The 27,827-nt window shown below is 43.3% G+C and overlaps 1 protein-coding gene across 2 annotated transcripts in view; it reads right to left on the bottom strand.

The window, feature by feature from the left end:
• The window catches only part of trappc9 (trafficking protein particle complex subunit 9), a 316,053-nt gene that overhangs the window by 192,178 nt on the left and 96,048 nt on the right, over positions 1–27,827 (bottom strand). For both annotated transcript variants that reach the window (XM_072674281.1, XM_072674282.1), the window contains 2 exons: positions 27,053–27,185; positions 24,595–24,746 (listed from right to left, as the gene is read on the bottom strand). In XM_072674281.1, the coding sequence (XP_072530382.1) occupies positions 24,595–24,746; positions 27,053–27,185 (285 nt within the window). The remainder of the gene's footprint in view (positions 1–24,594; positions 24,747–27,052; positions 27,186–27,827) is intronic.

The raw sequence follows: 27,827 nt of genomic DNA, 5'->3' as shown, positions 1-27,827 counted from the left end.
CCCACAAGTAGCATTGGACACAATGGCCGTAGGCTCATGTGGTCACACCCAGTTTCATTGGTCAGAGCTATTTCCCATGGGTGAAATCACGCCTGAACACCTGGAGCACTTTAAAATAGCTGAATCCTCTCATTAGAATGGACGTCAGGCTGCATTTGGATGTGCAGCAGGTTTGAATTGAGTGGAAGATTCATGCTTCATGTGCTGATCCATTTCTGTGGGCCAGCAGAGAACTGTGTTTAGTAGCTGAGACATGATCTGTGCCTATGGGATGGCACAGCGGGTTCCTATAAAACTCCACTGAATTATAAACGTTAAGGAGAGGGAGAGAAATCATCTGAAGTGTTGGTGCTTTGCTGGTTTACGCTGCAGAGCAGAAAGCTTCACTAGTGGAATTTCTAAAGAGCAGCTCTTTTAATGTAAATCAAAGCTATGTGCAGCAATCCAGAAATGAAAAGACTGAGAAAGTGAGAAAGTACAGTACAGTCGTGTGCAGTAGTTTAGGCAAGTGAACAAATCCTCTACAGGACACTAACTTCAACATGACCTTAACATTTAACAGTGGGGGAATACACAGTACTGTGCCAACAGTTTTAGTCCTAATTAGAATTAAAGCTCCTCATCTTGGCAGTAAGTGTTTATTTTCTCAGTAAAACACTAATATTAATATAGAATTAATATTAATAACATTCCTACAGAAAACCATGGTTTTTACATCACTTTTACATGCTCATTAGAACATCTCCAAAGCTCTCCTCAATGGGAATCTAGACTGGCTGACTGACGTTGGTCTATAAAGCCAAGACTGGACCAGCCCCTCTGTACTTGATGACAATGGTCAAAAGCCGATCTGCACCAAGAGCCCTTCCAGATTCCGGTACGGCTCGGCTCAACCCGCCATCCTTTAAGAACCACGGAAGACAAGTGTCCAGGATTTTTTCTGTCCTGGCACTGGAGTGGTGGAACGAGCTTCGCCTGGGTGTCCGAACAGCAGAGTCGCTCGCTGTCTTCAAACGCAGACTGAAGACCCTCCTCTTCAGAGAGTACTTGTGTGAAGTGTGGTGTTGAGTGTTCTATACTGTGGTCTCTATACTGACTCCTGTATTTAGTAGTATCTAAACTTAGAGGGATCATTTAGTCTATATTAACTAGCTCAGAGTATTTTCTGAATAACAGTGAAGCACTTTTGCAAGTCGTTCTGGATAAGAGCATCGGCTAAATGCCTTCAATGTAAATGTAATGGAAGTATTGATGATGGTAAATCAGGTGAGCTCCTGCTGCTGCTGTTGATGGAGTTGAACACATCCACGCTGTGCTGGCTGATTGGGACATCCAGAAGAAACCGGGAACCAAGCTTTGTTCTTCAGACTAGCTCACAAGATCTCACCTACTTCTGAATGTTTACCTGCAGCCATTCTAATGTGATCTGGAGTTCTTACAGTAAAAACTCTCTTACTGCTGAGAGAAATGGGTTTAAATAATGTGCTTAAGTGTCTTAAACCTCTGCACAGTTTCTGAGCCTGGGCATGGGCTATTCTTTATGAGGATTAAAAAATGAAATATTGAGGGGGGGGGGTGCACAACAACATATGAATCATATGAACATCACCAGAGATTCAGAGGTTTAAATATAACAGATAGTTTTTTCATTTTTTGATGTATTACCATTTATGTCCGACTAAATGAGCTGATTGGCTGAGAAGCGTTGTAACTGTGCTGTTGCTTTGCCATAAGAACATGTTGTTATTTTATTTATTTATTTTTTTTCACAAACACTGCATCACTCCGCTGAACACTGTTGCTATTAATCATGTAAGTTAATGAACCAAGCAGTAACGGTAATGCCCTGAGCAAAAGAAATCAGGACGGACTTAAACGAAACTAAAAGGATTAGGACATGGATACACAATCAGAAAGAAATTGTTAGTCTGTGTAAGGAGCTGGAGGAGGACCTGCAGGCTGGGCCTCATTGAGTGGGTGGAGTTTGTTACTGTGACGCAGCAAAAAGCTGCTGGTTGGAAGGAGATGCTAACATTAAACCATGAAATGCTACGTTCACGGCTCAATTTATTTATTTCCACACTTGAGGTTGTGTGTTCACGTAAAATAAAAACACAGCAGTGATGAAATATGTCTACTCCATCATAGCCGTGCTGTTATTTCACGATAACACACTCCCTCCCATGTTCTACAGTTTTTTTGTTTTTTTTTATACACACAGTATGCACATGAACAATGCCACATATCAGCATCAGTCCACAATTCCCATTTCAGTGCATCCCTGGAAAAAAAAGCTTTGTTTCTCGGTATGGAACAACAGCAGGTACCACTTTTAAGTGACAGGTAACAGTTTGCAAAGTAAAAGTATACCAAAACACTGCAGACCTGCAGTGCCCTCCTGAATAACCCATGAAGACAGTAGTACAAGTGACGGTGTGTTCTCAGAAGTGAAGTTGAGTCGCATTTCCTGTTCATTTCAAAGGAGTCCAGCCAATAACTACAATTTCCTGTGTGTATCGCCCAGATGGCCTCCGCTCAGGAAACCGCTGCTAGAGTTCTTCAAATCGAACCAAACCACAGAGAGTCCAAAACCACACCCAGAACCCTCAGAGCAGCTCAGCTACACCTCAACAGTCATGCTGAAAGAGAAAAAAGGGTTTGGGGGAATACTTACCTCAAATGCCTCCACAAGAGCCAAACGCAAAAGCTTTGCAGTGTTTGCTCAGATCTGCTGTGTTTGCTTTCGGCACACTAAGCACGAAAATATGTCTGGAGATATTCAGCAGAACCCCTTCATAAATGTGATGTAAACAACAACAGCTTTACAATCATGACTGGGATTATCCTCATCATTATTGAAAGGCTGGGAAGTTTAAACAGCTTTATGATGAAGTTTGTACCGTAGACAAGTAGGGATTATTATCACCACCACCACAGTACGAAAAGAAACACCCAAGGAACAACCTGGGATACAATATCAACCACGTAGCAACCCTTAATCTGCAAACCTTGGAAATTATACAGAGATTCCCTAGCTCTATATTCTGGTAAGCACTAGAGATAATGTACGAAACGCTAAGCAACACACTGGCAACCACTTTCTACTTCTTCAGCTCGGTATACTCCGTACTCTCGGACACTCTCAGACTGTCAGACACAGGAACAGCTTCTTTCCTCAAGCCATCACCCTCATAATTAACTGACCAGTAATACCGTCTGCTAGGTCAAGGCTAGCCCTGTTGTTCTCCAGAGACTTAATGCACCCTGCGACTTCATTCTCATTTATGACGTACACTATCGTGGTTTACACTACCACACACTTCATTTCGTGTATTTCTGTATTGTGTACACTGTCTGCATATTACTGTTCTTGCAGTGCCTGTGTCCTGTGCACCCTGTATGTTGTGTACTGTGTGTGAATATGATGTACACTGCCTGTATCCAATTGTCCCTGAATAGCATAGTCAGTCTGTGTACTGCTTGAATACTGTGTATACCCTGTACACTGTCCACCGATCAGCCATAATATTAGCACCTTCATCTACAGTGGCTTCATCTGTCAAGCGGTGGATACATTAGGCAGCAAGTGAACAGTCAGCTCTCGTAGGTCTTGTATTTGAAAGCAGTAAAATGGCAACTGTGAAGGCTAGATGACTGGGTCAGAACATCTCCACAACCTCAGGCAGGTCTTGTGGGGCTTTTCTGGTATGCAGTGATCAGTACCTACCTAAAGTGGTCCAAGGAAGAAGATCTAGTGAACCGGCAACAAGGTCATGGGCACCTAAGGCTCACTGATGCGATCCATGGAGACCCCACTTTACAAAGGATCTGCTGCTAACGTCTTGGTGCCAGATATCACAGGACGCCTTTAGAGGTGCCTTCATGCCTCAAATGCTTAGATTTATTGTGGCAGCACAAGGGAGACCTACTCATTGTCAGGCATCAGGTGGTGTTAATGTTTTGGCTGAGTGGTGTATATTGTGTATTGTTTGTAAATTAGATGTACATGGTCTGTGTATTGATACAGTACTAGGGAGACGGCAACTGCCGGAAGCAAATTCCTTGCGTGTGTCAACATACTTGGCCAATAAATCTTATTCTAACCACCTGGCAACACCCTAGCAACCACCTGGGAATTGCATGAGCAGCATATAAATTGCATATTACTATTCAAGTAATTATTCAAACCTCAGACCCCAAACGTGTCTTGTATGATCGATTTGGGGTAAAGGGGAGAGTCCATTTCTGTGTAAAGGGACTAAGAGGCGTTGCTCCACACCCTCAGGCCTGAACAGTTGAATACTACACACATGCAATCATGCAATTCATCACAGCTTCATAATTCATAGCATATGATATATATGGCAAATCATATTCATATTCATTATCAGACTTTACTAACCGTGTAGGTTCAATATGCATGTTTCAATATGCCTAGCAATAACACGAGTGCTGCTGGCTCACATTAAACGGATCAGAGAGAGAGCAAGAGCAATTTACAGTGTCTGCACTCCCCCCTATCTGCAGTGAGGAGTACTGCAGGCAGGAGGCTTTTATGCAGATGCCTTTTCACTGTGTGCTCTTTTAATCTTTTATTCATTGGCTGCTCATTCACAGCGCTGCAGCCCTGCCAAACAACCTGTGTGTATGAGCATGTGTGTGTAAGTTTGTGTGTTGCAAGGAGGCAAGTTGCAGCTGGTGCAAACACAGCCTCTCCTCTTGGGCTCTAAGTCAGAGTCAGCGTTGAGCCATAGCAAAGAGTACCCGTGCGCTTGTGTGTGACTCAGAGTTCACAGTGACTTCTGCAGCGCTCCGCGTCCTCATCCTTTAGCCGAGACACAGCTCCATCTGCTCTCTCTATTCTTCCACTGGCGCTCTCCCAGATCCCTCCACAACCTTCCATAACACTAAAGAACCTACAATAACCTGCCATGACATGAAATAACCTTTCAAAACCTTCTGAAAAACCCTGAACCACCTTCCACAACGCTAAACCACCTTCCACAACATTAAACCACCTCCCACAACACTAAACCACCTTCCACAACACTACACAACCTTCCACAACGTTAAACCACCTTCCACAACGCTAAACCACCTTCCACAACACTAAACCACCTTCCACAACACTAAACCACCTTCCACAACGTTAAACCACCTTCCACAACGCTAAACCACCTTCCACAACACTAAACCACCTTCCACAACGCTAAACCACCTCCCACAACGCTAAACCACCTTCCACAACACTAAACCACCTCCCACAACACTAAACAACCTTCCACAACGCTAAACCACCTCCCACAACACTAAACCACCTTCCACAACACTACACAACCTTCCACAACGCTAAACCACCTTCCACAACACTAAACCACCTTCCACAACACTAAACCACCTTCCACAACGCTAAACCACCTTCCACAACACTAAACCACCTTCCACAACGTTAAACCACCTTCCACAACGCTAAACCACCTTCCACAACACTAAACCACCTCCCACAACACTAAACAACCTTCCACAACGCTAAACCACCTCCCACAACACTAAACCACCTTCCACAACACTACACAACCTTCCACAACGCTAAACCACCTTCCACAACACTAAACCACCTTCCACAACACTAAACCACCTTCCACAACACTAAACCACCTTCCACAACGCTAAACCACCTTCCACAACGTTAAACCACCTTCCACAACGCTAAACCACCTTCCACAACGCTAAACCACCTTCCACAACGCTAAACCACCTTCCACAACGCTAAACAACCTTCCCCAACACTAAACCACCTTCCACAACGTTAAACCACCTTCCACAACACTAAACCACCTCCCACAACACTAAACCACCTCCCACAACACTAAACCACCTCCCACAACACTAAACCACCTCCCACAACACTAAACCACCTTCCACAACACTAAACCACCTTCCACAACGCTAAACCACCTTCCACAACGTTAAACCACCTTCCACAACGCTAAACCACCTTCCACAACGTTAAACCACCTTCCACAACGCTAAACCACCTTCCACAACGCTAAACAACCTTCCCCAACACTAAACCACCTTCCACAACGTTAAACCACTTTCCACAACACTAAACCACCTCCCACAACACTAAACCACCTTCCACAACACTAAACCACCTTCCACAACACTACACAACCTTCCACAACGCTAAACCACCTTCCACAACGCTAAACCACCTTCCACAACACTAAACCACCTTCCACAACGCTAAACCACCTTCCACAACGCTAAACCACCTTCCACAACGCTAAACCACCTTCCACAACGCTAAACAACCTTCCCCAACACTAAACCACCTCCCACAACGTTAAAAAACTTCCACAACACTAAATCACCTTCCATAACACTAAACCACCTTCCACAACACTAAATCACCTTCCATAACATTACACAACCTTCCACAAATCTAAACCACCTTCCACAACGTTAAACCACCTTCCACAACACTAAACCACCTTCCACAATGCTAAACCACCTTCCACAACACTAAACCACCTCCCACAACACTACACAACCTTCCGCAACGCTAAACCACCTTCCACAACACTACACAACCTTCCGCAACGCTAAACCACCTTCCACAACACTAAACAACCTTCCCCAACGCTAAACAACCTTCCCCAACACTAAACAACCTTCCACAACACTAAACCACCTCCCACAACACTAAACCACCTTCCACAACACTAAACCACCTTCCACAACACTACACAACCTTCCACAACGCTAAACCACCTTCCACAACGCTAAACCACCTTCCACAACACTAAACCACCTTCCACAACGCTAAACCACCTTCCACAACGCTAAACCACCTTCCACAACGCTAAACCACCTTCCACAACGTTAAACCACCTTCCACAACGCTAAACCACCTTCCACAACGCTAAACAACCTTCCCCAACACTAAACCACCTCCCACAACGTTAAAAAACTTCCACAACACTAAATCACCTTCCATAACACTAAACCACCTTCCACAACACTAAATCACCTTCCATAACATTACACAACCTTCCACAAATCTAAACCACCTTCCACAATGCTAAACCACCTTCCACAACGTTAAACCACCTTCCACAACACTAAATCACCTTCCACAATGCTAAACCACCTTCCACAATGCTAAACCACCTTCCACAACACTAAACCACCTCCCACAACACTACACAACCTTCCGCAACGCTAAACCACCTTCCACAACACTAAACAACCTTCCCCAACGCTAAACAACCTTCCCCAACACTAAACAACCTTCCCCAACACTAAACAACTTTCCACAACATTAAACCACCTTCCATAACGCTAAACAACCTTCCACAACGCTAAACCACCTCCCACAACGCTAAACAACCTTCCACAACGCTAAACCACCTCCCACAACACTAAACAACCTTCCACAACATTAAACCACCTTCCACAACACTAAACCACCTTCCACAACACTAAACCACCTTCCACAACACTAAACCACCTTCCACAACGCTAAACCACCTCCCACAACGCTAAACAACCTTCCACAACGCTAAACCACCTTCCACAACACTAAACAACCTTCCACAACATTAAACCACCTTCCACAACACTAAACCACCTTCCACAACACTAAACAACCTTCCACAACACTAAACCACCTTCCACAACACTAAACCACCTTTGGAAAAACACTACACAACCTTCCCCAACACTAAACCACCTTCCCCAACACTAAACAACTTTCCACAACATTAAACCACCTTCCACAACACTAAACCACCTTCCACAACATTAAACAACCTCCCACAACACTAAACCACCTTCCACAACATTAAACAACCTCCCACAACACTAAACCACCTTCCACAACACTAAACCACCTTCCACAACACTAAACCACCTTCCACAACACTAAACAACCTTCCACAACATTAAACCACCTTCCACAACACTAAACCACCTTCCACAACACTAAACAACCTTCCACAACATTAAACCACCTTCCACAACACTAAACCACCTTCCACAACACTAAACCACCTTCCACAACATTAAACAACCTCCCACAACACTAAACCACCTTCCACAACATTAAACAACCTCCCACAACACTAAACCACCTTCCACAACACTAAACCACCTTCCACAACACTAAACCACCTTCCACAACACTAAACAACCTTCCACAACATTAAACCACCTTCCACAACACTAAACCACCTTCCACAACACTAAACCACCTTCCACAACACTAAACAACCTTCCACAACATTAAACCACCTTCCACAACATTAAACCACCTTCCACAACACTAAACAACTTTCCACAACACTAAACCACCTTCCACAACACTAAACCACCTTCCACAACACTAAACAACCTTCCACAACACTAAACCACCTTCCACAACACTAAACCACCTTCCACAACGCTAAACAACCTTCCCCAACACTAAACAACCTTCCACAACATTAAACCACCTCCCATAACGCTAAACAACCTTCCACAACATTAAACCACCTTCCACAACGCTAAACCACCTTCCACAACACTAAACCACCTCCCACAACACTAAACAACCTTCCACAACATTAAACAACCTTCCACAACACTAAACCACCTTCCACAACACTAAACCACCTCCCACAACACTAAACCACCTCCCACAACATTAAACAACCTTCCACAACACTAAACAACCTTCCACAACATTAAACCACCTCCCATAACGCTAAACAACCTTCCACAACATTAAACCACCTTCCACAACACTAAACCACCTTCCACAACACTAAACCACCTTCCACAACACTAAACCACCTTCCACAACACTAATCCACCTTCCACAACACTAAACCACCTTCCACAACACTAAACCACCTTCCACAACACTAAACCACCTTCCACAACACTAAACCACCTTCCACAACACTAAACCACCTTCCACAACACTAAACAACCTTCCACAACACTAAACCACCTTCCACAACACTAAACCACCTTCCACAACACTAAACAACCTTCCACAACACTAAACCACCTCCCACAACACTAAACAACCTTCCACAACATTAAACAACCTCCCACAACATTAAACAACCTTCCCCAACACTAAACCACCTTCCACAACACTAAACCACCTTCCACAACACTAAACCACCTTCCACAACACTAAACAACCTTCCACAACACTAAACCACCTTCCACAACACTAAACCACCTTCCACAACACTAAACCACCTTCCACAACACTAAACAACCTTCCACAACACTAAACCACCTTCCACAACACTAAACCACCTCCCACAACACTAAACCACCTTCCACAACATTAAACAACCTTCCCCAACACTAAACCACCTTCCCCAACACTAAACAACCTTCCACAACACTAAACAACCTTCCACAACACTAAACCACCTTCCCCAACACTAAACAACCTTCAACAACACTAAACAACTTTCCACAACACTAAACCACCTCCCACAACACTAAACCACCTTCCACAACGCTAAACCACCTTCCACAACACTAAACAACCTTCCACAACACTAAACAACCTTCCACAACACTAAACCACCTTCCACAACACTAAACCACCTTCCACAACACTAAACCACCTCCCATAACGCTAAACAACCTTCCACAAAATTAAACCACCTTCCATAACACTAAACCACCTTCCACAACACTAAACAACTTTCCACAACATTAAACCACCTCCCATAACGCTAAACAACCTTCCCCAACACTAAACAACCTTCCACAACATTAAACCACCTTCCACAACACTAAACAACCTTCCCCAACACTAAACAACCTTCCACAACACTAAACCACCTTCCACAACATTAAACCACCTTCCCCAACACTAAACCACCTTCCACAACATTAAACCACCTTCCACAACACTAAACCACCTTCCACAACACTAAACCACCTCCCACAACACTAAACCACCTTCCACAACGCTAAACCACCTTCCACAACACTAAACCACCTTCCACAACACTAAACCACCTTCCACAACACTAAACAACCTTCCACAACATTAAACCACCTTCCACAACACTAAACCACCTTCCACAACACTACACAACCTTCCCCAACACTAAACAACCTTCCCCAACACTAAACAACCTTCCACAACATTAAACCACCTTCCACAACACTAAACCACCTTCCACAACACTAAACCACCTTCCCCAACACTAAACAACTTTCCACAACGTTAAACCACCTCCCATAACGCTAAACAACCTTCCACAACATTACACAACCTTCCACAACACTAAATAACCTTCCACAACACTAAACCACCTTCCACAACATTACACAACCTTCCACAACACTAAACCACCTCCCACAACACTAAACCACCTCCCACAACACTAAACAACCTTTGGAAAAACACTAAACCACCTCCCACAACACTAAACAACCTTCCACAACACTAAACAACCTTCCACAACATTAAACCACCTTCCACAACACTAAACAACCTTCCCCAACACTACACAACCTTCCCCAACACTACACAACCTTCCCCAACACTACACAACCTTCCCCAACACTACACAACCTTCCCCAACACTACACAACCTTCCCCAACACTACACAACCTTCCCCAACATTAAACAACCTTCCACAACATTAAACCACCTTCCACAACACTAAACCACCTCCCACAACACTAAACCACCTTCCCCAACACTAAACAACCTTCCCCAACACTAAACAACCTTCCACAACATTAAACCACCTTCCACAACACTAAACCACCTCCCACAACGCTAAACAACCTTCCACAACATTACACAACCTTCCACAACGCTAAACAACCTTCCACAACATTAAACCACCTTCCACAACACTAAACCACCTTCCACAACACTAAACCACCTTCCACAACACTAAACCACCTTCCACAACACTAAACAACTTTCCACAACGCTAAACCACCTCCCACAACACTAAACCACCTTCCACAACACTAAACCACCTCCCACAACACTAAACCACCTTCCACAACACTAAACAACTTTCCACAACGCTAAACCACCTCCCACAACACTAAACCACCTTCCACAACACTAAACCACCTTCCACAACACTAAACCACCTTCCACAACACTAAACAACTTTCCACAACGCTAAACCACCTCCCACAACACTAAACCACCTTCCACAACACTAAACCACCTCCCACAACACTAAACCACCTTCCACAACGCTAAACCACCTTCCACAACGCTAAACCACCTTCCACAACATTACACAACCTTCCACAACACTAAACAACCTTCCACAACACTAAACCACCTTCCACAACATTAAACCACCTTCCACAACACTAAACCACCTTCCACAACACTAAACAACCTTCCACAACACTAAACAACCTCCCACAACACTAAACCACCTTCCACAACACTAAACAACCTTCCACAACATTACACAACCTTCCACAACGCTAAACAACCTTCCACAACATTAAACCACCTTCCACAACACTAAACCACCTTCCACAACACTAAACAACCTTCCCCAACACTACACAACCTTCCACAACACTAAACCACATTCCCCAACACTAAACAACCTTCCCCAACACTAAACAACTTTCCACAACATTAAACCACCTTCCACAACATTAAACAACCTTCCCCAACACTAAACCACCTTCCACAACATTAAACCACCTTCCACAACACTAAACCACCTTCCACAACATTAAACAACCTTCCCCAACACTAAACCACCTCCCACAACGCTAAACCACCTTCCACAACGCTAAACCACCTTCCACAACACTAAACCACCTTCCACAACAATAAACCACCTTCCACAACACTAAACCACCTTCCCCAACACTAAACCACCTTCCACAACACTAAACCACCTTCCACAACACTAAACCACCTTCCACAACATTAAACCACCTTCCACAACACTAAACCACCTTCCCCAACACTAAACCACCTTCCACAACACTAAACCACCTTCCACAACACTAAACCACCTTCCACAACACTAAACCACCTTCCACAACATTAAACAACCTTCCCCAACGCTAAACCACCTCCCACAACGCTAAACCACCTTCCACAACGCTAAACCACCTTCCACAACAATAAACCACCTTCCACAACGCTAAACCACCTTCCACAATGCTAAACAACCTTCCACAACACTAAACCACCTTCCACAACATTAAACAACCTTCCACAACGCTAAACCACCTTCCACAATGCTAAACAACCTTCCACAACACTAAACCACCTTCCACAACACTAAACCACCTTCCACAACACTAAACCACCTTCCACAACATTAAACAACCTTCCACAACGCTAAACCACCTTCCACAACACTAAACCACCTTCCACAACACTAAACCACCTTCCCCAACACTAAACCACCTTCCACAACACTAAACCACCTTCCACAACACTAAACCACCTTTCCCAACACTAAACAACCTTCCCCAACACTAAACCACCTTCCACAACACTAAACCACCTTCCCCAACACTAAACAACCTTCCCCAACACTAAACCACCTTCCCAAACACTAAACAACCTTCCCCAACACTAAACAACCTTCCCCAACACTAAACAACTTTCCACAACATTAAACCACCTCCCATAACGCTAAACAACCTTCCACAACGCTAAACCACCTTCCCCAACGCTAAACCACCTCCCATAACGCTAAACAACCTTCCACAACATTAAACCACCTTCCACAACATTAAACAACCTTCCCCAACACTAAACAACCTTCCCCAACACTAAACAACTTTCCACAACACTAAACCACCTTCCACAACACTAAACCACCTTCCACAACATTAAACCACCTTCCACAACACTAAACCACCTTCCCCAACACTAAACAACCTTCCCCAACACTAAACCACCTTCCCCAACACTAAACCACCTTCCACAACATTAAACAACCTTCCCCAACACTAAACCACCTTCCACAACATTAAACAACCTTCCCCAACGCTAAACCACCTTCCCCAACACTAAACCACCTTCCACAACACTAATCCACCTTCCCCAACACTAAACCACCTTCCACAACACTAAACCACCTTCCCCAACACTAAACAACCTTCCCCAACACTAAACCACCTTCCCAAACACTAAACAACCTTCCCCAACACTAAACAACCTTCCCCAACACTAAACAACTTTCCACAACACTAAACCACCTCCCATAACGCTAAACAACCTTCCACAACATTAAACCACCTTCCACAACATTAAACAACCTTCCCCAACACTAAACCACCTTCCCCAACACTAAACCACCTTCCCCAACACTAAACCACCTCCCATAACGCTAAACAACCTTCCACAACATTAAACCACCTTCCACAACACTAAACAACTTTCCCCAACACTAAACCACCTCCCACAACATTAAACAACCTTCCACAACATTAAACCACCTTCCACAACACTAAACCACCTTCCCCAACACTAAACCACCTTCCCCAACACTAAACCACCTTCCCCAACACTAAACCACCTCCCCCAACACTAAACAACCTTCCCCAACACTAAACCACCTCCCACAACACTAAACCACCTTCCCCAACACTAAACAACCTTCCCCAACACTAAACCACCTTCCCCAACACTAAACAACCTTCCACAACATTAAACCACCTTCCACAACACTAAACAACCTTCCACAACATTAAACCACCTTCCACAACATTAAACCACCTTCCACAACACTAAACCACCTTCCACAACATTAAACCACCTTCCACAACACTAAACAACCTTCCACAACATTAAACCACCTTCCACAACATTAAACCACCTTCCACAACACTAAACCACCTTCCCCAACACTAAACCACCTTCCCCAACACTAAACCACCTTCCACAACACTAAACCACCTTCCCCAACACTAAACAACCTTCCCCAACACTAAACCACCTTCCCAAACACTAAACAACCTTCCCCAACACTAAACAACCTTCCCCAACACTAAACAACTTTCCACAACATTAAACCACCTCCCATAACGCTAAACAACTTTCCACAACACTAAACCACCTTCCCCAACACTAAACCACCTTCCACAACACTAAACCACCTTCCACAACACTAAACCACCTTCCACAACACTAAACAACCTTCCCCAACACTAAACAACCTTCCACAACGCTAAACAACCTTCCACAACATTACACAACCTTCCACAACACTAAACAACCTTCCCCAACACTAAACCACCTTCCCCAACACTAAACCACCTTCCACAACACTAAACAACCTTCCCCAACACTAAACAACCTTCCCCAACGCTAAACAACCTTCCACAACACTAAACAACCTTCCCCAACACTAAACAACCTTCCCCAACGCTAAACAACCTTCCACAACGCTAAACAACCTTCCACAACATTACACAACCTTCCACAACACTAAACCACCTTCCACAACACTAAACCACCTTCCACAACGCTACACAAAACTAAACTAACCTTCCAAATCCTCTCAAACTTCCTCAATTTTCTACAAAATCTTCTATTGCTTCCAAAAAAACCAAACAACCCACCTTTTCCACAACAATTAAAAATGAAGTTAAAAAACAACTAAAATCTCGATACAAGGTTTGGTTCTGAAAGTGACAATACTGTCCTAAACACAGTACCTTTACATGACCGGTAATCAATATTCTGTAATGTACCCTAAGGCAACAATCATTAAATGGTCAGAGCATGGAAAGGGCAGCTGGGCAGAGTTACGAGGTTGTGATATGACAGCAGCAGTATAATAAATATTGATCATTTTAAAAATCCAAATATAAGCTTAATCTGCCCAAGACATTTTGGCTATGCTGGTTATGATTAGTCAGTGTCAGTCAGTTGGGCAGCTCTTAACGGCTGCTGTCCGCTGAAGCAAGCCGCGATCACACCACGTCCTGCCAAAGCACTTCAGGGAGGACGAAAAGGCATCCATGGCGAGAGCTCTCAATACGGCGGGGGACCGCTGTCCCTGCATCACCACCCCGCTGAGCAATTAGCCCTTAATTAGATCACCGAGAGCTGCATGCTGTTTACACGTTTAAAGGCTCAATATGCGGCTCTGCCACTCTTCCATACAGCTCAGCGTCTCTGCGGCCCATCCTCTGTAGGCAGGGTAAACCCGCTAGAGCCGGCTTCTCCTCTCCTTTTAATAACTCTGAACACAAGCACACCCTGATTTCACCTGCTGGAGGATTTTCTGTGGCTCAAACAGCAGCAGCCTCAAGGCTAAATGAAGCGCAGAGCAATCTGTGCTAATTACTGCCCTGAGCAGCGGGGGTTACTTAAGGGGCTCTGCTGCCGCCTCACGAGGCTGTGGGCTGCTCTCTGTGGTCATTGATTCAGCAGGAACCTAAACACTGCGAAATGGAAGCTGCCATCTTGTTTGCTCTTGACCAGTGCAGATCATGGCGAGGCATGACAGCAGGCAAGGCCGTGGGGCCGCGGGACCCCCTTCCATATTTCTATTTAGTGCCAAACCTCCTTGCTGTCCATTTACCAGGAGCACACACAGCTACTGAACTTGCGCTGTCTATCAACTTGCCCACAGCTGGCAATCACCTCTTCACCACACCCCTTTTAATACCACCAAATGACCTTCTCAACCTTCTGAGAAAGTTAAAATTTTGGCATTCATGACAAACGCCCCCTGCCCTCACCTGACTGGCCATACGCAATGAGGTGGGCACGTTCATTTGCATACAGCAGAGACCTGCTGAACTTTATAGCTTCACTGTGCAGACGATTGCTCCCTGACCATCAGGCATCACACAGAACTGACAAACCAGGAGAAGCTGCGTGTGGACTCTTATCGTGAGCCTGGGATCAGCATCCTACCGGGGTTCTAAACTACAGAAGGCCAGACGGCCGGCAGGTGTGTGTAACAGCAGCAGGTGAAACAGGAGATCTGCAGATCTGAGCGCCACACTCACACACACACACACACACACACACACACACACACACACCACAGAGAGGGAAAGAAAGGGCAATGACGAGGCTAAACAAACACAGACACACAGCCTCTTAAAGTATCTGTGAAGTGAACTTCAGTCCTCGTCCTTCACTGACTACTGAAGTTGCTGCAGTTGGAGAGAGAGAGAAAGAGAGAGAGAGATTGGGGGGCAGAGGGGTTCAAAAGACTACAATTATGTAGAACATACAAAGACTACTCTACTGTTCAAAAGTTTGGAAGCTAATATATATCTATATATAATAGCTGCATTATAATATATAGCTGCATCCTCTCGTCACTGCACCTCCCATTTATATATATATATATAGATACGACCCTGTCTGTGTCCTCGGAAAACTTCACTCTTTAATAAAGATGCTTCTTTGGCATTGCTCAAAAAAAGGAAGAAGAACCACCTCTGTTCGGTGATGCTTTACTGAGGACTATCAAAGGATCAAAGTCAGATGTCTAGAGCGTATAAGGATCAGCACTCCTGATTTGACCTCATCCAGGGTCTTCGGGTTCTGAGACAGAGACCCTAGAGAAGAGAGAAAAACACAGCCTGTCCTAGAGAGATTCAAACTAAGGTGGTCAGATGGTCAATATTACAACAATCCAAGCTGTACCCTGAGAGCCCAGATCTGTCATCTCTTCTGGGAGTCCACCCTGGATCTGAGCGAGCCCACCACTACTTAAGTCTCAAGTCTCTTATAATCCGGCATGTCCCCATTTAGCCCAGGTGCACCCCCTAATCACTGCACATACATTATATATATATATATATATATATATATATATATATATATATATATATATATATATATATATATATATATATTTATATATATATATATATATATATATACACATATTCCCCTAGCCTCCTTTTGGAGCAGTAGTGGCTCAGAGGTTAGAGCACTGGGTTATTGATGACAGGGTTGTGGGATCGATACCCGGGTTTGGGCCCTTGAGCGAGACCCTTCACCCTCTCTGCTCTCTGGGCGTCGTCGATTTGCGAGTCGCTGCCCACCGCTCCGGGTACGTGTGCTCACAGTCACTGTGCAAGTTTGATCATTAGTGTGTGTGTGTGAGTGTGTGTGTTAAAGGCGGAGGCCAAATTCCTCCATTTATCTGTGTTGTCGTGTCTTATCCCCTTCTATCCTGCTTTTGTTGGAGTAACTGTCTCTGCTGTACAGGGAAGGCTTTGTACTAGCTTTAGGAGCACTGCTCTACTCATTCTTCTCACCCACTCAAACAGTTCTGCTGGTAATTTCATATGTAATTCATTTTTTTTATTGAAGTATAAACAGCTGCAAAATAGCAGCCTTTTCCCCTCATTTGTATTCTCTAAACCATTTCTGCATTAGTGCTGAAACCACATGCCATTAAGCGTTTACCACTGACCCTGACACCTAACCACCTGGAGACTAGATCCGCCACACACAGCCATTCCACAGGCAGCGAGCAGCGAGACAAAACAAAGCACCACATCCTCAGCAGGACACGCTTCACTGCTGAAATCCCAGCGGACTCAGGGAGGCACAGAGGAAGTGCTAAAAGCAGACATGGCTTGTGTTCTTTGATTCTCACTTAGCAACAAACCTTTTTATTTTTATTTTTTTTGTTTGTTTGTTTTTCCAGTCGACCCATTCAAGAAACAGACATGCAAGTCAACCAGCCCGTAGACTCGCCCAGTTAGGGTAATTCTCAGCACGAAGTATTACAGAAACATCATCGTAATACAATAGACCTAGAATGTTCCCAGGCTTCCTTAAAGGGACAATGTGCCCAATTACAGCCTCAAATACATGTTAGAGTGAAATGCAATGTTTATAGATACCTACTGTACCTATCCAGATGGCTGTAGCTATGGCTATTAAATGCACAATGTTCTTTAACAGGGCTCAGCTATGACGGCTATGGCAGAAATAATGAGCATTTGCAAATCATAAACGTCCAGAGACGGGACAAAACACTTCAAACTTTCAATCCAAGTTAATTATAAGTACAGTAAGATAAATAAAAATACATGAGATAGGAATCATTATTTCTGCCTCCAAGATCATCTTAATGCATGGTATACTGTACATCTCCATGTTCTACAGCTCACCCTTCATATGAACCAATTCAATCAAATTTAATTTAATGATTCATGCTTCCAAAATGTCAGGCGGTGCGACCATCCAACAGTAAATGCAAAAGATTAAGTACAGCATTCCTGAAGGAGAAATGAAGGGACTAGGTCCTAACTGGTTAATCAAAGCTGAAAAGTCTTCGCTTCAGTTTCAGGAGGTGGAGGTGGTGTGTTTTTTTTGTTGTTGTTTTTTTTTTTTTGCTGAAATTGTGTCACTGTCCAAATACTTAGGGACCTAACTGCATATTCATTTTCAAACATTTTCAGTGTTGAAAGAACGACTTTTCCTGACTGAATAACCTTCTTCTTTCTATTTAAGCAAACTTTGAACCACGCAAAACATTCTTGACCACCTGGCTTAAACAGATCGTTGCAGTTATTTAACTTTTCACACTTTCAGGTCAATCGCTCCTGAAAATACTGGCCTTACACATTCTGCAGTGACAATTTTGTTGGTCATCGCCCTAAGTGTGAAATAACCCTATTAAGCCAATATGCTGCTCTTGTCAAACACTGCTTCATGGCTTCATTGTGCTCTACTGGCAGTACTGTCACTGAGACGGATCCAGTAATAAGTATCATTTACTCTTTAATATGCGCACTAGCGTTCAACTGCAGTGCAAGTGCACCGATTGAACCGATAATTTAGCTTTCTTGAGTAAAACCCTGCCAATCATGACAGGAACTTATGTCTCCCTGGTGTCCATGATGTGGGGATATTGAAACATAGTCCCTCTTCCTCACAATTGCTATGTCTCCTCCATTTCTCACTCCCGTCTCATTACAAACAGTAAGAGGTGTCCAGAATGTTGCCTACTGAGAGATACAGATCCTACATTATCAGTTTCTCTGCTTTTACTATTTATAGGCAGTGTGTTTAAGGGAAATGAATATTGGTGTTGTATTTCATAAACCATGTACAACATTTCCCCTAAATTCCAAATAGAAATATTACTATTTAGAGCATTTATTTTCAGAAATGACACCTGTGCAAAAACAACTTCTCAAATAATGCAAAAAATGATTATAATAATTTTAATGCAAAGAAGTTATTATTCAAATGTAATCAACACAGTACTAATATTTGAACTTTGAGAGCCTTCAGAAATCACTATGGCAAAATAACCTTGACTGCTAATCACAGCTCTCATGTCTTGGCAGGCTCTCCATTAGTCTTTCACATGGCTGTTGGGACTTTATGCCATTCATAGTCTGCAAACTCAGCTAACTCAGCTTTGTTTGATGAAATGCCTGGAGTAAAAGGGCTCCTGTACACGTAGAGATGCAAATTTAAGGAAGTGGTCTCTTTTTTTCCCCCCAGTGCTGTACTTCCATTTTTCTAGGGATAGTTTTATAACAGCCAGACCTGTCTGCTAAGAAGACAGAATGGGAGATGCTGTGTGTGTGTCCACAGAGCTCTCTGAGATGTGTTTGACATTTTCCTCTGTGAGCAGGACAAGATCCAGAGATACCCCCCCTCCCGACTATCCTCCTGTTTCTTTTTCATTAGCAGTGTCAACAGTTTGGGGGAAGAAATTTGACATGACATTTATAGTCAAACTCAGCCGCCAGCAAATTTTAGCACTGTTAGTATATATATATATATATATATATATATATATATATATATATATCTACACTTTTTATCTCCTTCATCTCCCTCATGCTCTCTATCTCTCTGTTTTATCTCCCTCCTCTCCCTCACCTTCTAAATCCATCACCAGTACTTTTCTGTTCTGCTTCTCCTACATAATAGATTTTTAATAAAAGTTCATTAAAGAAATCTCCACTGCATTTTCCGTCCTCCTCTCTCTCTCTCATCTCGGCTCCCTCAGCAGCGTAAACATATCAGAACTAAATTCAGAGAGTACACCCTGAGGATGGAACGTCTCTAAGCAAATGTCACCGAGCTCTGTGAGACGCTATGATTTGCTCCGAATCGAGGGAAATCACTGAAGCTGTCACAAGGAGCTCAAATTAAGGCTCTAAACGGAGGCAGGGGGAATCCACCGACCCAGAGCCGTTGCTGCGCAACTTCCCAACAAAAACCTGCTGCACAAGTTAAGGATAAGCTGTCAGCAGTTTCTGCAAACGTCCAGTTGTGTAGATCTAATGAGTTTAAATATGCACTATATTCACTTCCTGGGGACTTTTCCCAGGAGAGGGCCAACATGTTTCATACCTTTTCATAACTGAACTACTTTTAATTAGAGAAATAAAGTAAGTATAAATCGATGTCACTTAAACAATAAATTAAACTAGAAATGGAACAAGGTTTAGTTACGGCCTTGAGGTTTGAGGTGGACTACCCTGGTGATCCCGAGGGACTCATTTGGTACCACCCGAGGGACTCAATTGGTACCACCTGGGTAATTGAAGGGGTACCACCCGAGGGACTCAATGGTCACCACCCGAGGGACTCATTTGGTACCACCCGAGGGACTCATTTGGTACCACCCGAGGGACTCATTTGGTACCACCTGGGTAATTGAAGGGGTACCACCTGAGGGACTCAACGGGTACCACCCGAGGGACTCAATGGTCACCACCCGAGGGACTCATTTGGTACCACCCGAGGGACTCATTTGGTACCACCCGAGGGACTCAATTGGTACCACCTGGGTAATTGAAGGGGTACCACCTGAGGGACTCAATGGGTACTACCCGAGGGACTCAATGGTCACCACCCAAGGGACTCAATGGTCACCACCCGAGGGACTCAATTGGTACCAACCGAGGGACTCAATTGGTACCACCTGGGTAATTGAAGGGGTACCACCCGAGGGACTCAATGGTCACCACCCGAGGGACTCAATGGTCACCACCCGAAGGACTCAATGGTCACCACCCGAAGGACTCAATGGGTACCACTTGGGTAATTGAAGGGGTACCACCCGAGGTACTCAAAGGGTACCACCCGAGGTACTCAATGGGTACCACCAGAGGGACTCAATGGGTACCACCAGAGGGACTCAATGGGTACCACCAGAGGGACTCAATGGTCACCACTCAAGGGACTCAATGGGTAACACCCAAGGGACTCAATGGGTAACACCCAAGGGACTCAATGGGTAACACCCGAGGGACTCAATGGGTAACACCCGAGGGACTTGAGTCATGATCCGAGGGACTTGAGTCATGATCCGAGGGACTTGAGTCATGATCAGAGGGACTTGAGTCATGATCAGAGGGACTTGAGTCATACCACCCTAGTGACTAGAAGTGTAAAGTTGCCAGCTATACCCAGTGATTTTTGGCTACACTGAGTACAGAATCAGACCAGATCCAGATTCTCTTTTGCTTCCACATTCAGTCCATCATTTTGTGCTGATATCAACCCGGTTAACCGTACCCAGTATCAGATCGGTGCCATCTCTATTTATAACAGCAAGGGAATATCAATACAGGGTGTTCCTTTTTGCCTACATCCTTTTTCTGCTTTTCAGAAAAGCCACCCTTACAGCACAGTATCCAGAAGGCAGTTATATGTGTGACAGGACTGTTCTGCCGTTCTCTTATTTCAATTTAACCTTCCAATCAGACAGAAGCACTCAAGCCTAGAACAGCCTCTACATAAAACATGAGAGGGATAACAGAGAAATGTGTTTCTTAAATAACACAATTTCTGTTTGCCCTGCCCATCTGTAATGGCCTCTCTCGCTCTCTCTCGCTCTCTCCCTCTGTAATTCAATAGTTATTCATTTTTGTGTGTCAGTTTTATTTCTTGGGGGAAAGCCTAACAGGTTATGATAGAACTGTCAGTCAGTACATCTGTAACACTCCCACAATCTACACCTTTAACACCAAAAACTCAGCGAATCTCAAGGACCTTTCGTCACATTTTCTCCAGAGTATCTCTGAATTTGATGCTATGTCATTTAAGAGCTGCCCTCCGTACCGATTTGTTCAATTATTCAAATCCTTTAGCAGGTAAAAATCAGCTTTCAGCATTTATTATTAAAACGTCCTATAAAAGCAAACACTTGCCAATCTTCAAGGGCTTTATAATAAGGCCAAACACACACACACACACACACACACACACACACACAAACTATATAGTGTGTATAGGGTATGTATAAATTAAGCGAGTAACATCAATCAACTCATAACACTGCTGCATGTGAAGGACAGAAACTAGACATGTTAAAAAGGGCAGAGTGAAGATCCTGAGCAACTCTGATGAGGGCCAAAGTATAAAGCCTGGACGACTGTGCTGGAGCATGTCCCTAATGGCAAAGCTTGCAGGATGCTCCCGGTCAGCAGTGCTGAAAACCTACTGACAGTGGTCCAAGGAGGCAAAGACCACAAACTGGTAACAAGGTCTCAAGGTCTCATCAGTGTGCAAGGCAACAACGACTATCCCATCTGAACCGACAAAAGGGCTACTGTGTTAGCACCCCCTGCTTGGAAAGGTTCTGCAGAGTAGCACACTAGTCAGAGCACATGTGCCAATCCCTGTCCATCTTCTGTAACATCTGGGTGCCAGATACCACAGAGACCACCTTCAGAATTTTCAAGATACCACAGATACCATCTTATAGTAGAGTTACATTCCTTTGGTGGCACATAGAGAAGCAACAGCATAGCAGGCAGGTCTTTGTGCCAAATATCATAGAGACCAAGATGACCATCAGATGAGTCAGACACCATAGATACCACCTTCTAGTAGAGTAAGCTGCACTTGTAGAACTGACAGCATTTCATGGATCGTGCCACTAAATATGACATTTTTGTGACTTTTTGTGTGGCTATACCAATCGTTGAGTGTTGCTGTACATCTGATGAGCCAGACACCATCTGTAATCCATATATATTAGAGATACTTTATTGACATCCAAATTAAAGACACAAAAAGTCAGTTTTTAGGAATTTTGCCAAACATTATCGTTGTGAAGCGAAAGAGAAAATGACCAAATGCATAGAAGGTCCTTAAGTGACCGATAACCTTCACTCCTCGCGAAAAACAGTGCCAGACAGGCTACCTTCCTTGTTGAAAAAAAATGTTGTAAGAGGCTAGACTAGAATGGAGTTTCATCAACAAACAAAATACTACAAAATAACGAATAATGAATAATAAATAATAAATAATAATGAATTGCTTAATCGTAGACAGAGGCATTCAGAGTCGGTGTGAGGAACCTGCAGAGTCAGAGTAGTGTGGCATGGTGGCGTGTTTAAAAGCTCCTTCATGGAAAGGTACTAAAGACTAAAGCCCTATTTGGACAAGATGAGTTTCACATGAGGAGGCGGAGTCTTGTCCTTTTACTACATGATATCTGTAAAATTTTATCACCGGTTCACACGGGATAAGAAATCTGGGCATAAATGACTGAGATGGGAGTGGCTACTCGATTTAGGCAGTAAAAAGCACATTTTAGTGTGAGAATTAGCAGCTACATGGTCATAACACATATTTAGGCTATAGGCTATGATACACAATGACCTGCCAAGCGCTGCCAGAGGAGTTGCACCTCTAAGGAGTTTTTATGTTGGTCTTTCGGGCTTGAGTGAGGTTTTCCACAGGCTTCAACTACCCGAGGTGCCTGTGCCATGCACCACTTAACTAAGCGCCTCCTCGAGCGCCTCCATACTGAAGAAAAGCTGTCAAAAGGTTTTACCCACATGCTGATTCGCACAGGATTAATATAACCCAATATTTTAACCCTATTTTTATAAGCTTTTTTACACAAGGCTAAAGGCCTCGTTTCCTTGTTTCTCCATTTTTATTTCTTTTTTTACTTTTTGATATATTATGAATCTGGCAGTTGTTTATAATGTGTTAGACTTTAAATGATGAATGGACCAATAGAAATGATCCAAAATGACCTGGAATAAAATTTCTTTTTAAGAAGGTTTTTCCTTCTCCTCTAAAGTTACCGTTTTGGATATACCAAGTCTTTGTGTGACAACACCTACACATAACTTTTAAAAAACTGGTGGAATTCCCCTTTAGCAGAAGGTCTGTGCAAAAAGAGTGCTGTTAAGGATTATGATCTTGCAAAGGACGCCTCAGATCTGCAGTCTTTCTCTGTTTCCTCAGAAGAAAGCAGATGATTAGAAAGCCTGGTAAACACGGACACCAGCTGCTACTCTTCTAACCAGACAACACATACAGACACACTGCAGTGGCCCAGGCAAAGCTCTCTACCACCTCAGAAGTACCTCCACTTTGTCTGGTTTCCACGGCAACTTCAAAGACAAAGGTGTAGTACATGAGTGTGTGTGTGTATGTGTGTGTGTGTGTGTGTAAAGGCTGAAGAAATCACCTGTTCCAACAATATTACTGATTAACATTAACTCAGAGATTACAAGGCAGACTTACGTGTGTGTGTGTGCGTGTGTGTGTGTGTGTGCGCGTGTGTTCTCCAGGCTGAAAGGCACATCCATGTACTGAAGAGAGGGTACGAGACTGTGTGTTATGTGTGTACCTTTAGTGGTGAGCGTTTTGGAGGACAGCTCCAGTGTGTTCAGGGTTTCGGAGCCAATGTTCTCCAAAGTGATGATGAGCTGCTGAGTTTCTCCATTGAAGAGCTGCAGACACACACTGCTGGACAGATCCTCTCCACACACACGTGCAGACCTGAGGACACACCAACACACATACACACATGAAATTTCATCCAGTACACACACACACACACACACACAGTTTCTACTTTTATTAGAAACACCTAAATTGTGCTTACACTCACTGGCCACTTTATTAGAAACACCTACATCAATTCAGTCATTTCCAGTTCAACTGACGGTTGACATTTCAGGATTGTTGAAGACTTGTGATTTACTCCTGGGCTGAACTTGCTAGGATGGCCTGCTCTGTTGTCCATGTTGTCCTTGTATATAATGTACTGGACAGTATAACGGCTGATTTCTAATAGTTCTGAGGTCTTTGTAAGCCCTTTCCCCGACTCATCTACATCTGAAACCTTCTTTCTGAAGGCCTCAGAGAGCTCTGTGGATCTGGCCATGGTGATCTTCACCACTCACTTCAACCATCAAGATCAAAACAGACTAAATGTCTGAGGTTTAAATAAGACAGACTCCTTCAGAATCCTCTCGAAGCATGTTCTGATCATCTGCATTTCTATTAATTACATTATACAAATGTTTAAAGACATTTTTTCAGTTGTATGAGTTTACTAGAACATTGTTTTAATAAAGATCAAATGTCCAGATGTTTAAATGTGTTAAAAAGGATAAAGGCTTTCATCCTCAAATGACTGTATTAAGAATACCTGTGCTATCTAAAGACTTATGCTGATGAAATGTACTGTAGCGAATGCTCGAGCACTGTTCAGACCAGCCTCAGTGTTTTCAAATGTATTCTTATTAGTTTGGAGAAGGCCTGAGAGTCATGAAGCAGGTCTTAAGTAGAGAGGCCTTCAAAACTAGAAGAAGCTCTTAGCACAGAAGCTTCCTGCTCAAAACAGATCCACTTTCCAGCCTCCTTTAGCTGTTGGAGTCGAGAGAGCAGCGAGTGTGTGACTCGTCATTAAACACAGAAGCAGATCCATTACAGTGTGTTCCTGTATACAGCTCCATTTACATTAGGCTGCAGTACACAGTGTTAAAGTGCATGCAGATGAGGAGCAGGGACTGCACACTTCATCACCATTAACATGTAATGAGCTATCGGTTAAAAACAAGCACAATCTCATCATCTCCCTCCGTAGTGAGTTTCTCTAACACACACACACACACACACACACACACACACACACACACACACACACACACAGTAATGGTTTTGCTGTTTACTCCATAAACCCCACATTATCCGTTCACACATTATCATAAATGTGTGAGTTTGTTTCTTAACGGTAGATTCTTGATTTTATGCTTCTACTGCAAATCAACACTCTCATCATTCTCCTCTGTCATTTTCTCTAGGAATGTTTTTGTTTGTTTGTTTTTTTTTTTACTTAACCATTTCGACAGCGAAGAAAAGAAGAAGAGATGAGAAATAAAGAAAAAAGAACAGAAGAGCAGTGAAATGAAGAGACGACAAATGAAGAGAAGAGGAGGAATTAAAATGAAGAGAAGAAAAAAGAAGAGAAATGAAGAGAAGAGATGAAGAGAAGAGAAGAGAAAAGAAGAGAAGAGAAATGAAGAGAAGAGAAGAGACATGAAGAGAAATGAAGAGAAATGAAGAGAAGAGAAATGAAGAGAAAAGAGAAGAGAAATGAAGAGAAAAGAAGAGAAGAGATTAAGAGAAGAGACATGAAGAGAAATGAAGAGAAGAGACATGAAGAGAAAAGAAGAGAAGAGAAATGAAGAGAAAAGAAGAGAAGAGAAATGAAGAGAAGAGATTAAGAGAAGAGACATGAAGAGAAATGAAGAGAAGAGACATGAAGAGAAATGAAGAGAAGAGATGAAGAGAAGAGACATGAAGAGAAATGAAGAGAAATGAAGAGAAGAGATGAAGAGAAGAGAAATGAAGAGAAAAGACGAGAAGAGAAGAGAAAAGACGAGAAGAGAAGAGAAGCCAAGAGAAAAGAAATTAAAAGAAGAGAAATTAAGAGAAGAGAAATGAAGAGAAAAGAAGAAAAAAAGAAGAGAAGAGAAAAGAAGAGAAGAGAAATGAAGAGAAGAGAAATGAAGAGAAGAGATGAAGAGAAGAGAAATGAAGAGAAAAGACGAGAAGAGAAGAGAAAAGACGAGAAGAGAAGAGAAGCCAAGAGAAAAGAAATTAAAAGAAGAGAAATTAAGAGAAGAGAAATGAAGAGAAAAGAAGAAAAAAAGAAGAGAAGAGAAAAGAAGAGAACAGAAGAGAAGTGAAGAGAAATGAAGAGAACAGAAGAGAAGTGAAGAGAAATGAAGAGAACAGAAGAGAAGAGAAGAGAAGAGACATGAGGAGAAGAGGAATGAGGAACAGAGGAGATATACCGTGGTAGTGATGTGCTCAGCTGGAGGCGTGGGAGGGATGGCACTACCTCCACCGTACAGCCGCTTGACTTTACTCCCACCAGGCTGTCCAGGAGGCAATCACTGCTCACACCGAACACAGATGTGTGGTATCCTTCACAACACAAAAAGTCAGATGTTAAATTTAATATCTGTGCTGGTGTCGCTGCACAGTAGCACAGTGCACCACCTCTTCAGAGTCTTTTATCAGAACATTTTCTTGGTCTCTCATAAAGCTCCAGTTTCAGAGCTACATTTATTGTAATAATTTAACCAGACAAACGACATAATGTATGACCCCATGCTGTGGAGCTCCCCAGGACCTGAAAACAGTTCAACAACAACAGAGGCACCACCACAGCTCGTTAAAGTGTGGCCAAAACAATGCTTCCGATCTAAATAATAAATGTCCGCTAGTAGCCACCAGTTAGCACAATGCAAATGAGCTCCCGCTGATTGGTGGTGCCATTTGGGTGTCAGCATTTCTAAAACAAGTAAACTTTAAGCTTTAAGCTTCTGTACAATGTTCCTGTAGTGGAACAGAAGGATCAGACAGAACACAGAGCTTCTTCTGAAGAGAAGAACAGAGCAGTCTGAAGGTTTTCAAAGAGAGTTTAAATCAGTTTTTCTTCCTCAAAATATAGTTTAAAAAAAAAGAAACATTTTTTGTTTTTTTACAGTGGGTCTTATGAATGCAACTTAGTCAGAAAGTGCTCCTCAAATGACCTCTATTTGAGTGCATGAGTACACCAAGGGT

This window comes from Salminus brasiliensis, chromosome 2, assembly GCF_030463535.1.
Source record: "Salminus brasiliensis chromosome 2, fSalBra1.hap2, whole genome shotgun sequence".
Lineage (NCBI taxonomy): Eukaryota > Metazoa > Chordata > Actinopteri > Characiformes > Bryconidae > Salminus > Salminus brasiliensis.
This window is presented reverse-complemented; position numbering and strand designations above follow the sequence as displayed.